Genomic DNA, 13,406 nt, shown 5'->3' on the forward strand with positions numbered 1-13,406 from the left:
GTTTAATTGAGTAGAAATTAAAAGGCACATGTTCGTATTAAAAACCCTCTTGGTTTGTTATTCCATGCTAACCATTCCGCTGCAGCCGCTCTGACAATTGGCATCAAAACTTGATTTGATAGTTATTCAAATGGTAGGATCATATCAAAATTTTGCAGACGGTGCTTCTATCAATAGACCACCTCTATTCACAGGTGAAAATTATGCATTCTAGAAGGTTAGAATGCAAATATTTATTGAGTCTATTGATTGTGATATTTGGGAAGTTATTGCATTTGGTCCGTCTGTTCCTACTGACAATATGCAAGAACCAAAGACTCGTGTTCAGTTGACTGGTGAAGAAAAGAAAAGGTTTCAAAACGATGTAAAAGTTCGGAATATTATTTCATCTGCTTTAACCATTGACGAGTTTTACAGGATCTCTATTTGTAAGACTGCTCAAGAAATGTGGGAAGTGCTGAGAGTAACCCACGAAGGTACAAATGACGTAAAGAGAGCGAGAAAGAATATCTTGATCCAGGAATACGAAATGTTCAGGATGAAGCAAGGAGAAACAATATCCGCTGTTCCAAAACGCTTCACCAACATCGTTAATCATCTCATTGGACTAGGTAAGTCTTTCGAAAATGATGAGCTTAACATGAAAATATTGAAATCTTTAGACAGGTCGTGGAAACCAAAAGTGACTGCAATTTCTGAGTCACAAAATCTCAACACAATGACTATGGCGGCATTATTTGGAAAATTGAGAGAGCATGAACTTGACCTCGGAAGACTAGATGAAGAAGAAGCAAAAACTAAGAAGAAAAGGACTCTAGCCTTAAAATCTAAGGTAGAAAGGAGCAAAAGCAAAATAGAAGATGAAGACTCAGATGAGGAAGAAAATTTGAAACTTATGATAAAGAGGCTCAATAGGCTCATGAAATCAAAAGACAAAGGAAGATTCAAATACGAAAAGAGAGAAAACCAAGAATCTTCCTCAAACTATAGATGTTATGGTTGCGGAGAAAGGGGGCATTTAAAAGCTGACTGCCCAAATCAAAAGAAGGGTGAAGAAAAGAAAGAAGAGAAAAACTTCAAAAAGAACGCCTACATTGCATGGGAGGATGACAATGAAACAATTTCTGATTTGAGCGAATCTAATGAAGAAGCAAACAATTTTTTGATGGCAGATGACGACGCTGGAAGCCAAGTAAGTACATCTAGCGATTCTGATAATTACAGTCAAATTAGTGATGATGAATTGCATGAAACTTATGCTGCTTTAATAGTAGAATCAGAAAAATTAGATAAAGTTCATAAGAAACTGAAAAAGAATTTCAAAGAATTAAAATTGAATTTTGAAAATATTCTTGAAGAAAATAAAAATTTAAATTTGAATTTTGAAAATATTTCTGAAGAAAATAAAAATTTAAATTTGAATTTTGAAAATATTTTTGAAGAAAATAAAATTTAAAATTAAACTTTGAAAATATTCTTGAAGAGAATAAAAATTTGAAAAATAAAATTTTATTTTATGAAAAAGGAAAATTTGTTAGTAATGATGAATGTATATCTTGCATAAATATGAATAAATTACAAGAAACAAGTCATGCTGAAAGTAGTAAAAATAATTCAAATGTTAAAACGATTGATAAAAATGTTCCTAAATATAATTATAATTACTACGATTATGATTATGGTAATAAAATTGAGAATGTTCCTAAATATAATTATAATGATTATAATTATAAAAATAAAATCCAGTATGTTCCAAAATATAATCAAAATTATTATGATTATAATTATAAAAATAGAAATTATAGGAACTCATATGATGTTACTTGTTTTTATTGCATGAAAAATGGTCATACATAAAAAAAAATGTAGAATAAAACATTATGGTGTTCCAAATGGAATATATGCATGGATTCCAATTATAAAATAATTTGTCTCTAACTTTAAAAGACCCAAATAAGTATTTTTGGGTACCAAAATATTATTTTTTTCTATTTTGCAGGTTATTTCAAAATTAAGGAAGAAGTTTTTGGGTGTGCACAAAAACTTGGTAAAGTATGATTTGTCAAATTAAGGGGGAGTTTTTAACTTGAAAAGAAATTTTTGTTAATTTTTTTTAACCACTTCTCTTTCTTCCTTAAATAATCAAATGCAATTTAATTCTGTTTAAGTTACTCAATAAAGAGGAGTATTTCTTTATCCTGTTTTTATTTATTTATTATGATTCCTAAATTTATTGTATTTTCTATATTTTGAATTATGCCTCCTGTTTCCCTTTAATAAAAATTATGATAATTGTTATTTATTTGTTTATGACTTATATTCAAGGGGACTTCTTATATTTAGGGGGAGAATATTTTGTATATCATACATAGCGCCTTTTTAATAATGATAAAAAAGAGAGAGAAATATGTTTAAAGGCTTAATTATATTTATCTTTTGTTTACTAATCCCTCTTCTTTAAGTTATGTATGAGTTACATATCACTACAGGTTACAAAAAGCTTTAAATTAAAATATTTTTGATCATCATAAAAAAGGGGGAGATTGTTAGCATAAAGCTAAAGAGCAGAGAAATTTATTTTGATGATGTCTCAAAATCAAGTCTCAAGTGCTCTTATTCCAGGCAGATCTTCATGAAGACTTGTTTTTATATTAAAGCTTTTGTAATTTAGTAGATTTATGTATAGGATGTGGTTTATATTTGATTCTATGAATTGTTTGCCTTAGGTTGCGTTAAAATTTATTTTTCAATCACAAAACCTCATTTTATACTCAAGATAATTGATTATCAATTTATAATAATCGATTATCAGTAATCAATTATGACTTGCCATAATTGATTACAATAAGCAATTATGAGAATTTTTAAGCAAGTTTTTTTTACTGTTGTGCATTCATTAAATGCATAATTAGTTACCATAGTTGGATAATTGATTATCACACATTAATTAGTTGACAACGGATTTTTGGTGGTATCCTTGAGTGAGATCTCTATAAATCAAATTAGGACTCTCATTCTAAATTATGAAATAAGTGTATTTCAGAAAATCTTATATGCAGTGTGCGGTGATAAGTGTTCTAGGGTTTGTTGAACCCTTGTGTTGTGGCTTTGAGAACTTGGCGTGTTGGCATAGAGAGAGAACTTTCATTGGGAGTGTGATTGAGTTTGTTGTTGTTTCTGAGTTAAAAGCCTATCATCCTTCGTGAAACATTCAGAGGAGGTGTTAATCTTTTGTGAAGATTCAGAGGTGTTCATCCCTTGTGGGTTACAAGGGAAGAGACTTTCTTCTCTTGGAGGTAACAAGAGAGGTGGTTTCTAAACTTTTACAAAGTGTTTCTTTGTGATTGTAATTTGTAATTGTTTTGTGAGTAGTGAACTGTTTATCTTGTTTTGAGATAAGCGACTAGATGTACGATTGATACCAGAATAAAATCATTTGTGCAAATTTCTCTCAACCTTGCCCTCTTTATTTGTCTTTATTATTTGCTTGGTAAGTTTAATTGAGTAGAAATTAAAAGACACGTTCGTATTAAAAACCCTCTTGGTTTGTTATTCCACGTTAACCATTCCACTACAGCCGCTCTAACAAAATCAACTCACCAACATACTCAAATCCTATCCCTAGCAATTTTGAGCCTATGATAATTCATCAAGTTTCAATTCCTTGATTCCTCAACAAGTAACCATGCATTAAGTTCAAGATTCATAAGATTACTAATGAATGATGTTTTATCCCTAGATACAAGTTCCATTAGGTATTCGATTTCAGTTCTAGGTTCAAGTCATATTTTCCAATACATCAAGAGTCATAAATCAAGCCATGAGTGATCAAACCACAACAAGCATTAAGCATAGAAATCAAATACTAACTTTGAAATGGAAAAGCATATGCAATAACATCACAAAATACATAAGATGTAGTTTATTACATCTAATCTTAACAAATAAGAATAACCATCCATGGTAGAGAACTTAAGGTTCTACAAATTGAAGAAATAAGGAAGAAATTGAAATCAAAGAGAGATGCATGCTCTTTCCCAAGGGTATTGGCAACTGCTCCGTGCTACAATTACGCCTCCCCTTCACATATACACCTCCAATTTGTGACCCATCTTCCCCCTCAACCCTAAAAGGGAGAAAACCACCATGGATGAATGAGGAAACCCAAGGATGAAAGGGAGAGGTTCCCAACATTTCAAACAGCCTTTAAGAGCCACTCCCAAGCACCCTATGTGATTATATTCATGTAAGAATGAGGATAATGAAAACCCTCATGAAAACATGATTATATATCCACTTTTGCGTATCAAAGCTAACAGATTCGCCCAACGACTTCATTCTCACCTAGCGAGACCTAAAAATTGATGTTCCCCGACTTAAAACTCACTAGGCGAGCCATTTTTGCACTAAGCACTCAACCACTATAGGTTTAGGCTGTTAAACTCACCCAATAAGTCAGCTTGAAGTCCAATGGTGATTTTCTTGTCGTTTAGTGGCGGTCCATGGCAGTATAACCCTACATGTGAGTTTTTTCTTCATGTTTGTAGCCTTGGGTGTGATTCTAGAGCCCCTGAAGTGGGTATTTGTCTAAAAATCATTATTTCTTGTCTAATCATGCTTCCTTGAGTTCCAACTTGTTTTCCTCTACCAGAATTGCTACTTATTCCCTTATCTCACACACTCAATGAGAGATTAGAGGTAAAACATGCATATATTAACTAAAACATAAGAAAACATAAAAACACACAAACTTGGGGACATAACAAGGTAAAAGTTATGAAGGAGTTGGTTTATTCATAAAAGTATATACACAAAAATACATAAAATAAACCGTTATCACTCCTCCACACTTAAAACCTTGCTTGTCCTCAAGCAAAAGGTAAATTGGCTTAGAAAGGCATCTACTCAACAAGGGTCAAATAACTGAGAAACAAGTTCACATAATAAAATCATATAACATTTGTGAATGTTTTCTTTAAAGTCCAATTCAAAGAGAATATGTGAAACCCATCAAATCCTTAGCTATGGTGCTCACAATACCAATATCACAAGAATAAATGTGCGTGTTTTATGAGAGACTAACAAGCATAGCAAAGATGTTTTCATTGATCAACCAAAAGGAACCAATCCTCACTAGAAAAATTGTTTCACTCAAGCAGACTTGTCTATAAGGGTGTTTTTTATTCTCTCTTTTGCCACTAAAAGCACACAATTTGACTTTGCTTTTCTTTTCAAGAGCCAAAAATTATAAAAAACACAACATGAGCAAGGACTTTATTTGGTGTTGTGACTAGGTTAGGAAAAAATTTGTGTGTTTAGGTAGCATGAATGAGTGAAGAGATCAATGACCTCAAAATTACAACATTAGAATTCAACTCTCTTCTAATTGAAATCTAGAACACAACCAAGCACCACTTTACAATAATATTATTGAATATTTTTCTTTTTCTCATTTTCTATTTTTCTCTTTCTTTTTCTTTTATAGATGATATATATACAAGAATGCATCACATCAACCAACACCCATTCAAATTTGTTACCCATCCTCCCATTCTCATGATATGTTTGCTTTCTCCACTTAAGGTGAGGTGGTCAATCATTTTCAACATGCTTCAAGAATTCAAAATCAAAAAGACACTAATACAAAACCCCCGTATAATGTTAGTGTATTTTGGCCTTTTATATCGAATTTGAGGCCGACATCATATCGAGAGACGTTAAATTGAAGTCGAATTTAAATAATTCGACGTTAATTTACATTAATTGACGTCGGACATAGAATAATTTGACGTTCCCAATAAAGCAAATTGACGTCAGACATTGCTTTATGTCCGACGTTAATTAACGTTAATTAACGTCAAATTTTTTCAATATACGAGGTTAATCCATTTTTTTATTTCTTTTAATTAATTGTGATCCTTTGTGATATATTTTTACTACTCTACGAAGACCTGAAAAGCAGAAAAACAACAAATTTAAGTTTTTGGTATTTTATAAAGTATGAACTATGAACGTGAAGTGTAGTATCAACAATAAATAACAACAACAAACAACATAAAACAAACAAAAATAACAAACAAGTTCAACCAAACAACAACAAACAAGTTTAACCAAACAACAACAACAAACAAGTCCAATCAAACAACAACAATAAACAAGTTCAACAAATAAGTTCTTCAAAACGAAAACGAAAACTAACCTTCAAAATGTGGATTCATCGGAATAAAGTGTTGCCACCAGTGAGAGAGAAACAAAATGCGCCTATGAAGGACAAGAACACGAAAATAATCGGTCAAAACAAACAAAAATCATACATAAAGTAGTTAATTGACATGCATTTGTATCAAATGAAAGAAAGATTACATGTGATGGCTGTCAAACTTCATTCAAGAAAAGTTTGAGCAGAGAAGAAAGTCTCGCGCGTTAAGATCATGTGAATGAATTTTCAATCTCCCGCTCAAATTTTTACTGAATTCACTAACTCTTTGACGTCTAACGCTAGCGCATTCGACGTTTTATAGCGCATTCGACGTCATACGTAAGTACATTTTAACTTTTGGGCCAAGCATTTCCGCAAAATTTATCCAATAGGACGTCGAACTTCTCAATATTCGATATCTTATAACAAATTGACGTCGAATTACAATTCTAAACGATGTCTAATAATTGCATTTATTTACAAAAATGTCACCAGTCATTTTTAATGTTGGCTATTCAGTAGTTAGACATTGAACGCGTGATATTATACGATGTTTTTGTACTGGTGGGTGATGTTTTCTTAATGCTCAAAGGGTTACACAAGTGTTCTTACATTTGAAAATACAATTGGCTATTTTGGGTGTATGATGTAAAAAGGGAAAGAAAGATGACCTTGTTTCAAAGTATTGATCGAGGTCGTACCCGAATCAAATTAATATGCAATTAAGTGCAGTATAGACTAGGAAGTGACTCCTTGGTCGTCTCTCAAGGACCAAACAGTGGTTCAGGAATTAAGTCGAACACTTGGTGGGAGGGGGAATTTGACAGTTTTATGACTAGAATTAATTAACCAAAACACGAAATTCAACACAATTTAAAGACAGATTGGTCATTAGCTCAGTTACAATGCTTTCAATCCTCGATTAACAATCAATTAAATGCTCCTGTCATCCTATTCCAACAATAATCAACCAACTAAGCGAAGGTTGATTGGGTTTTCCTAAAATCGAATTAAACAAACGAAGTGCACCTTGTTCAATCAGTTCTACACCGAACAAATCAATCAACTAAGCAAGAATCAACCAAAATTAGAGCATTAAGTGTGTCCTAATAACAAGTGCCAAACAAATTTCACAGGATGTAGGACAAAAGTGGCAGAATCACAATGAGTGCCTAGAAATCTCAAGGAAAACGTTGTAACATTACCAAACGACCAACCAAACCGATTAAGCTTCCATTATCACTAATTCAAAACGCAAGCAACCATTTAAAATGCAAATAGAGAACTAGAACAACAAAGGGAAAACAAATGCAACCTAGAAAACGCAAAACGAAAGAATAGCAAAATGCAAGAAGAAATCTATACAGAGTGCGAGATTAAAACTTGAAAAATGAGTTAATGAGAGGAAAAGGAAAAGGGCAGAGGAAAAGATTGAAGAACAACAATCATAAAACAATACGAAAACTCAAAGAGGAAAAACGAAAATCAAAATGAAAGTGTAATTGATTATAAAATGAGTTCAATACAAGGGAAGAGAAAACCAAAACCTAAGAGGGAGCTCTCCAAGAAGCCAAAACGTCAAAAATCTAGAATGAGGAGAGTTGGTGACGGCTGCCCCCTCATGGGCACTAAAACCTAGGTCAAAAATTAGACTTGGGCCTCTAAGAAATGACCAAAAACGGCCCAAACACTAATTTTTCCCAAAAATCCATTAAAACGAAATTACAATTTAATTCTAAGCTAAAATGCTGATGTGGCAAGTGAAGAATGACGCGGCAATTCTTTAATGTCCCAAAATATATTTCCAGAAATTTCCCTGCAATTAAAATTGATAATAATTAGCCTTAGATAATTCAAATTAATTAAAATAAGAATTTCTGGTCAAATTAAGCACAACTAGAAAAAGTGGGGAAATAATGGACATTCAAGAACAATTCCCTAATTAAATCTAGTACAATAAGCTAAGTGAAGTCAGGAAAATATTGATTCATCATACGCATACAAAGAAAAATTCTAGCAATGAAAATCAAGAAAAGTTAATTGTAAGCCAAAAGTGGTAGCACTCAATAGATATAAATTCTGAGGCATAAAATATCACCCCATTTGATTCTTTGGTTTCCTAAGATTGTTATACAACATGCCATAATCATTAATCGCAATAAAAATAATAACAACATTCTCAAAATACTCACATTAGAATAACCACAAACATAAGTTTCCACTAAATCATAACACATTCTCAATGTATTCCAATATCAATTTATAAGCAAATACAATTGGTTCAAAGTCAAGCAAAACTCATTCAAAGTCATGAAACATATGCATCATATTCGTCAGACCAACCAAGCCACTTATTATCAGCAAAATAAGAATTTAAAAACAGAAGAAAGAAGAAGAAAGAAATGCAAACTATTTTTGGGTGAGCACGCTTGCTACTCAAATTTCTCTACTCCTTGTGTCCTCTTCCTTATCATTATCAATACCTAGCACTCATAAGAATACAAAGATACTCACGCGAACAAATTAGTCCAATTTTTATATAAGAAAGATTTGAAAATTAAAAACATAAAAATAAAAACAAAAAAGAGAACTGCAAAACAAAAATGCATAAATAACACAAAGAAAGGAAAAATGCATAACATAAACACAAGCAATATAAGCACACAAACAAAACAACAGTCCCAATATGAAGAATGATTAGAAAAGATTTCTCAAACAACCTCATTCAGACCCTTTTTGTTGCAAGATCACTTAATACTCTCATAAGGTGATGAATACTACTTTTTTTGTTCTCTAAGATAAAAACACTCATATTCCTCTTATTGTGTCTATCTAAGTCTAACACACCATACTCAATCTCTTGACCTATCTAAATTGCTATACTTACTAACAAAAAGTTTCAATGTCTAGAATTTGTGAATAATTTTTGACAAATATTAATTGATGAATATTTACCACTGAAAGACGTCTTACCAATAGAGTTTTGGTCGTTAGTAAACTTAAATTATTAACTAATTTTTATTATTACAAAAGAATTGTATCCGTTGACGGTACCTAGTGTCTCTACTCCTTTAAATGAGTTTTCACGTTTTAATTTTTTCTTATGACTTTATTAAACAGTCATTTCTTTCGGGAGAGTTGCTTAACCACTAGTCTAGGTGAACACTTTTGTATTGACCAACAACAACTTGAGTGAGATTATTTCTTTACCAAAATCATTCATATAGCATGTTAGAATACTCAAATTATTTAAATTCCTAAATAAAGTTAAAAGGTTTCAATTATTCTAATATTTTAACAATTAAAATTAAGAAACATAAAATATATATTTAATAATTATTGATAATAAAATGGTTATTAATTATAAGAAAGTTGATATTGATGAGTATAAATTTATGTCTTTATTAGAAATGATACATGATGTTCATCCATGACTCAAAATTGATAAAGTCAAAAATTCTTTCTCAAAAGATTCAAGTTATTATTAAATAAGCAAATCACATAAAAATGGTTATTCTATTTTTTTTATTTACTTTTTAATTATAATAAATTTCTAAAATTTAATGCTAATATACTTTATCGAAATAAAAAAAAATATTTTCGATAGATTTCTTACTATACATATAATTTAAAAGTTTCAGCATACATTTAACATAAAACCTTATAGGATTATATTTATGAATTCTTTTCACTTATATATTATTCAATTTGTATTTTTATTATTGAATGTAACATTTCATATTCAAATTTGCACTTTAGGTGTTTTCCGTAAATAAATATTTTCCACATTATAGATTTATCTTCGAGTAGAAACCATCTACTTTGTGTATCCAATGATAACCGGTTGTCACTATAGACATATTTACAAGGCCTTTAAAATTTGTACATTTGTCGTCAATGTAAAATAACCTGAATGTATAAGACAATTGCTTCCTGCACTCCCTCAAATCTCATCCTACACTCTGTTAAACATTGGAAATGTCAAAGGTAACCTCATAGTGTTTTTAAATCTAAATCTAGTCCTCTTCTTCGGTTGGACATTGAAGCTACAATAATTCTCCTGTTCCCTCACCCTCACAGTAATTTTGGCCATCGTTTGGAGTAGCGGAGAAGAGGTGAACAACGGTGCATTGTGCGGACCACCTCGTAAGCTGTTTTAGTGATTTCCAAAATAAATAATAAAAAGATCCACCAAATGAAAAATCAGGTTTAGGAGAGGTGTAGGGGTGAAGGTTATTTGCCGGACCAACAAATCTGGAATATATTACCAAAAAAGCTTTCCGGATAACATGACCAAAAAAGTATATAAGAGAAAACAGCTTTATGAACATTGCGTGGTCAAAACCGAGAGGCTCATAATTCTTTTAAGTGAAGGTAACAGTTTTCTTAACCTTCCTTTTTATTTGCTTAAAACAGTCTTTCACTAGTGTCTCTTGCGGGATTTTTTCACAAGTCATGTGTCTTGGGGTTAGTTTCCAACTCTATAAATAAAGCCTCTCATTTACTCTCTCATTCTTTTTTTATGTCCCTTTTCTCTTTTCTTTTCAGAAAATTCTAAATTTATTTTTTTTTTCTTTAGAATTCCTTATCATGAGATCTTTAGAAATTTCTAAAAAGTTTATCTTATATATTAGGAGACTTGCACAAAACACCACAAATAAGTTCTTAAGTACAATGATCTACACGTCTTGAAAAATTTTAGTTCGTGGTTTTTATTATTTTTTGTCAGCTTTTCTATAACAACCTTATGGACTTATAATTGACATCAACTTTTCTATACAAAACACCGGAAATAATTCACTAAACCTTTTTCTGGATGTATAAAAAATCGAAGTATTCTTTGGCCAGAAATTTTGTTGGCAAGAATGTGTGTCAACCCTTTTAGACATGTATGGAGTCGTCTTTGCTCTTTCATCTCCAAAACCTAACTCTAATCTCTCTCCAAATTCAAAACAAGTTGAAGATTGAGTTCATGCAAACAAGGTATGCCAACATATTTTACTTGGTGCACTCTCTAACAATTTGTTCGATGTTTATTATTCCTATAAGGAGACAAAAGACATTTGGGATTCGTTGATTCTCAAATACATTATTGTAGATGTCGTTAGACAAAGGTTTATTATTGGGAATTACTATCGTTGGGAAGTGATTGAAGACAAGGACATAAAATATCAAATCAACGAGTATCATAAGTTGCTCAAAGATATCAAAGCGGAGAACATTCTTCTACTTGATGAATTTGTTTCAGAACTTCTGATCAAGAAATTATCGTCATCCTGGACTTACAAGCAACAACTGAAACACATACAAAAGTAGATGTCACTTTCGGAGCTTATCACACACAATTATTAAGATACCAATAGTAAGATACCAATAGGAAAGAGTGTGTTGTTGCAAGGGCCAAAGCTTTATATGCAAAATCAAACATGGTAGAAGACAGACCTACTCTAAAAAGGTATGAACACAAACCTAATCACAATAAGAAAAATAATTTTTGGAAATATTGTTCCAATCTGTTGAGATTGTTGATAGGGGGAGCACAGATTTAGCTTAACCCACAATCTCAGTAATATATGAGTTTTTGATGATGACAATACAAAATTAATAGCACATGTATATTCTGTGTTACATGTTCCATATTTACATGTTATATGCTTTTAATAAATGACTTAAATCTGTTTGAGCATATATGAGAGCATGACATATGTGTTTTTATATGTGAATGCATGACATATGATGTTGAAAGGAAAAACCACAAGCACTTATATTGAACTTTAAATGTGTGACAAAATAACAGTGTTAAGTCGATTTCATTATGGGATGAATCAATTAAAACTCATGTCTTTGCACAAACTATTTTCAATTGTGCTATAAGATTTTTTCAAAGAGAAAGTTTTTCAAAACTATGCTTAACATTGTTACTTAGTCGATTGCATGCGTGCTGTATTCGATTAAGTCAGTTATTATTTTGAAATTCTGTTAATCCTTAACATAAATGTCCAACGGTCATATTTTTAATTGTGTTGACCAAGCATTAAATGTTAGTCGACTGCATTAATTGCACATTCAATTAATTGTCATGATTGCTGCTAACTGTTATAACAGAATTGTTGTATTCGAGTGCATTAGTAGCTAAGTCGATTAAATTACGTCTGATATGAGTTATTTTATAAATTGACGCAGATTTGAATTCTGTAAGAAATTTTGTGATTCTAACATTTTCATATCTTTTGCAGAAAGATGTGATCTTACAGAAAGAAAAGAAAAGCTCCAAGAAACAAGAGTGATTGTGGTGATCAACTACTTGTGATTTCTTGAAGAGCAAGACTGTTGTGTTTTTCAAAGGCTGATCAACTTGCACATTATGGTGTCATTGAGAGATCAGATTCTGCAATCTTTTGAAGATTGGTTTGAGGTTCCCTGTTGTGATTACAGGAAGAAGAGTATGTGGCGTTCTTAACTTTGAGAGTGTCTCAAAGGGTTTTGACAACAGGAAAGAGGATTCTTGCTGCTGGTCTTGTTGTGTACTGCCTATATTTTGATTAGAGGGTTAGAGAGGTGTTTTATATTTTTGACGTGTGGTCGCTATAAAAGCCTTGCTGTAAAAATCTTGATCATTATAGTGCGTTGGCTTCCTATGGTTGGAAGGACACTAGTTGTAGGCTTGGCCGAACTAGTATAAAAACACAGTGTTTAAATTTTCTTATTTGTACTCTCTTTATTCAATCGATTACGTTGTGCATTCATTCGATTAAATTTCCGCTGCATTGAAAATCTTTTACCTTGCGATTCAAGAAAAGTATCAAGGCATCATTTTTGTGAAAAAGATTTTGTTTTTACATTTCACCAATTCACCCCCCCCCCCTCTTGGTGTGAAAAATTGAGTCATTCTATTTTAGCACGATCTAATCCCACCTTTAAGAAGACAGGAAATTACTTCGTATGTGGAAAACTAGGCCATCATGCACCACAATGCAGACAAAGAGTAAGAAACGACAATCCTCCTAGGGCAAATATAGCGGAAGGAGATGACATTATTGTTGTGGTTGTTTCTCATGTAAATCTGATGATCAATGTGAGCAAGTGGGTGATAGACTTTGGTGCTACTAGGCATATTTGTGTAAACAGAAGTGTCTTTACCTCTTACACCAGTGTAGGGGATGGAGAAGAACACGTCTACCTCGGTGATTCCAAGATCACTCCTATT

The 13,406-nt window shown here is 31.9% G+C and overlaps 1 protein-coding gene across 1 annotated transcript; it reads left to right on the forward strand.

Annotated features, from left to right (window-relative positions):
* Positions 1 to 223: 223 nt before the first annotated feature.
* LOC148190923 (uncharacterized) lies at positions 224 to 12,745 on the forward strand. Its single transcript, XM_088101216.1, has 3 exons — positions 224 to 611; positions 12,436 to 12,491; positions 12,635 to 12,745. Exons 1-3 carry the CDS (start codon positions 224 to 226, stop codon positions 12,743 to 12,745), a joined length of 555 nt encoding a protein of 184 aa, XP_087957342.1.
* The last annotated feature ends 661 nt before the right edge of the window (positions 12,746 to 13,406 follow it).

This window comes from Vigna umbellata, chromosome 11 (assembly GCF_029865625.1).
Source record: "Vigna umbellata cultivar VRB3 chromosome 11, Vumbellata_1.0, whole genome shotgun sequence".
In the NCBI taxonomy this organism is placed as follows: domain Eukaryota; kingdom Viridiplantae; phylum Streptophyta; class Magnoliopsida; order Fabales; family Fabaceae; genus Vigna; species Vigna umbellata.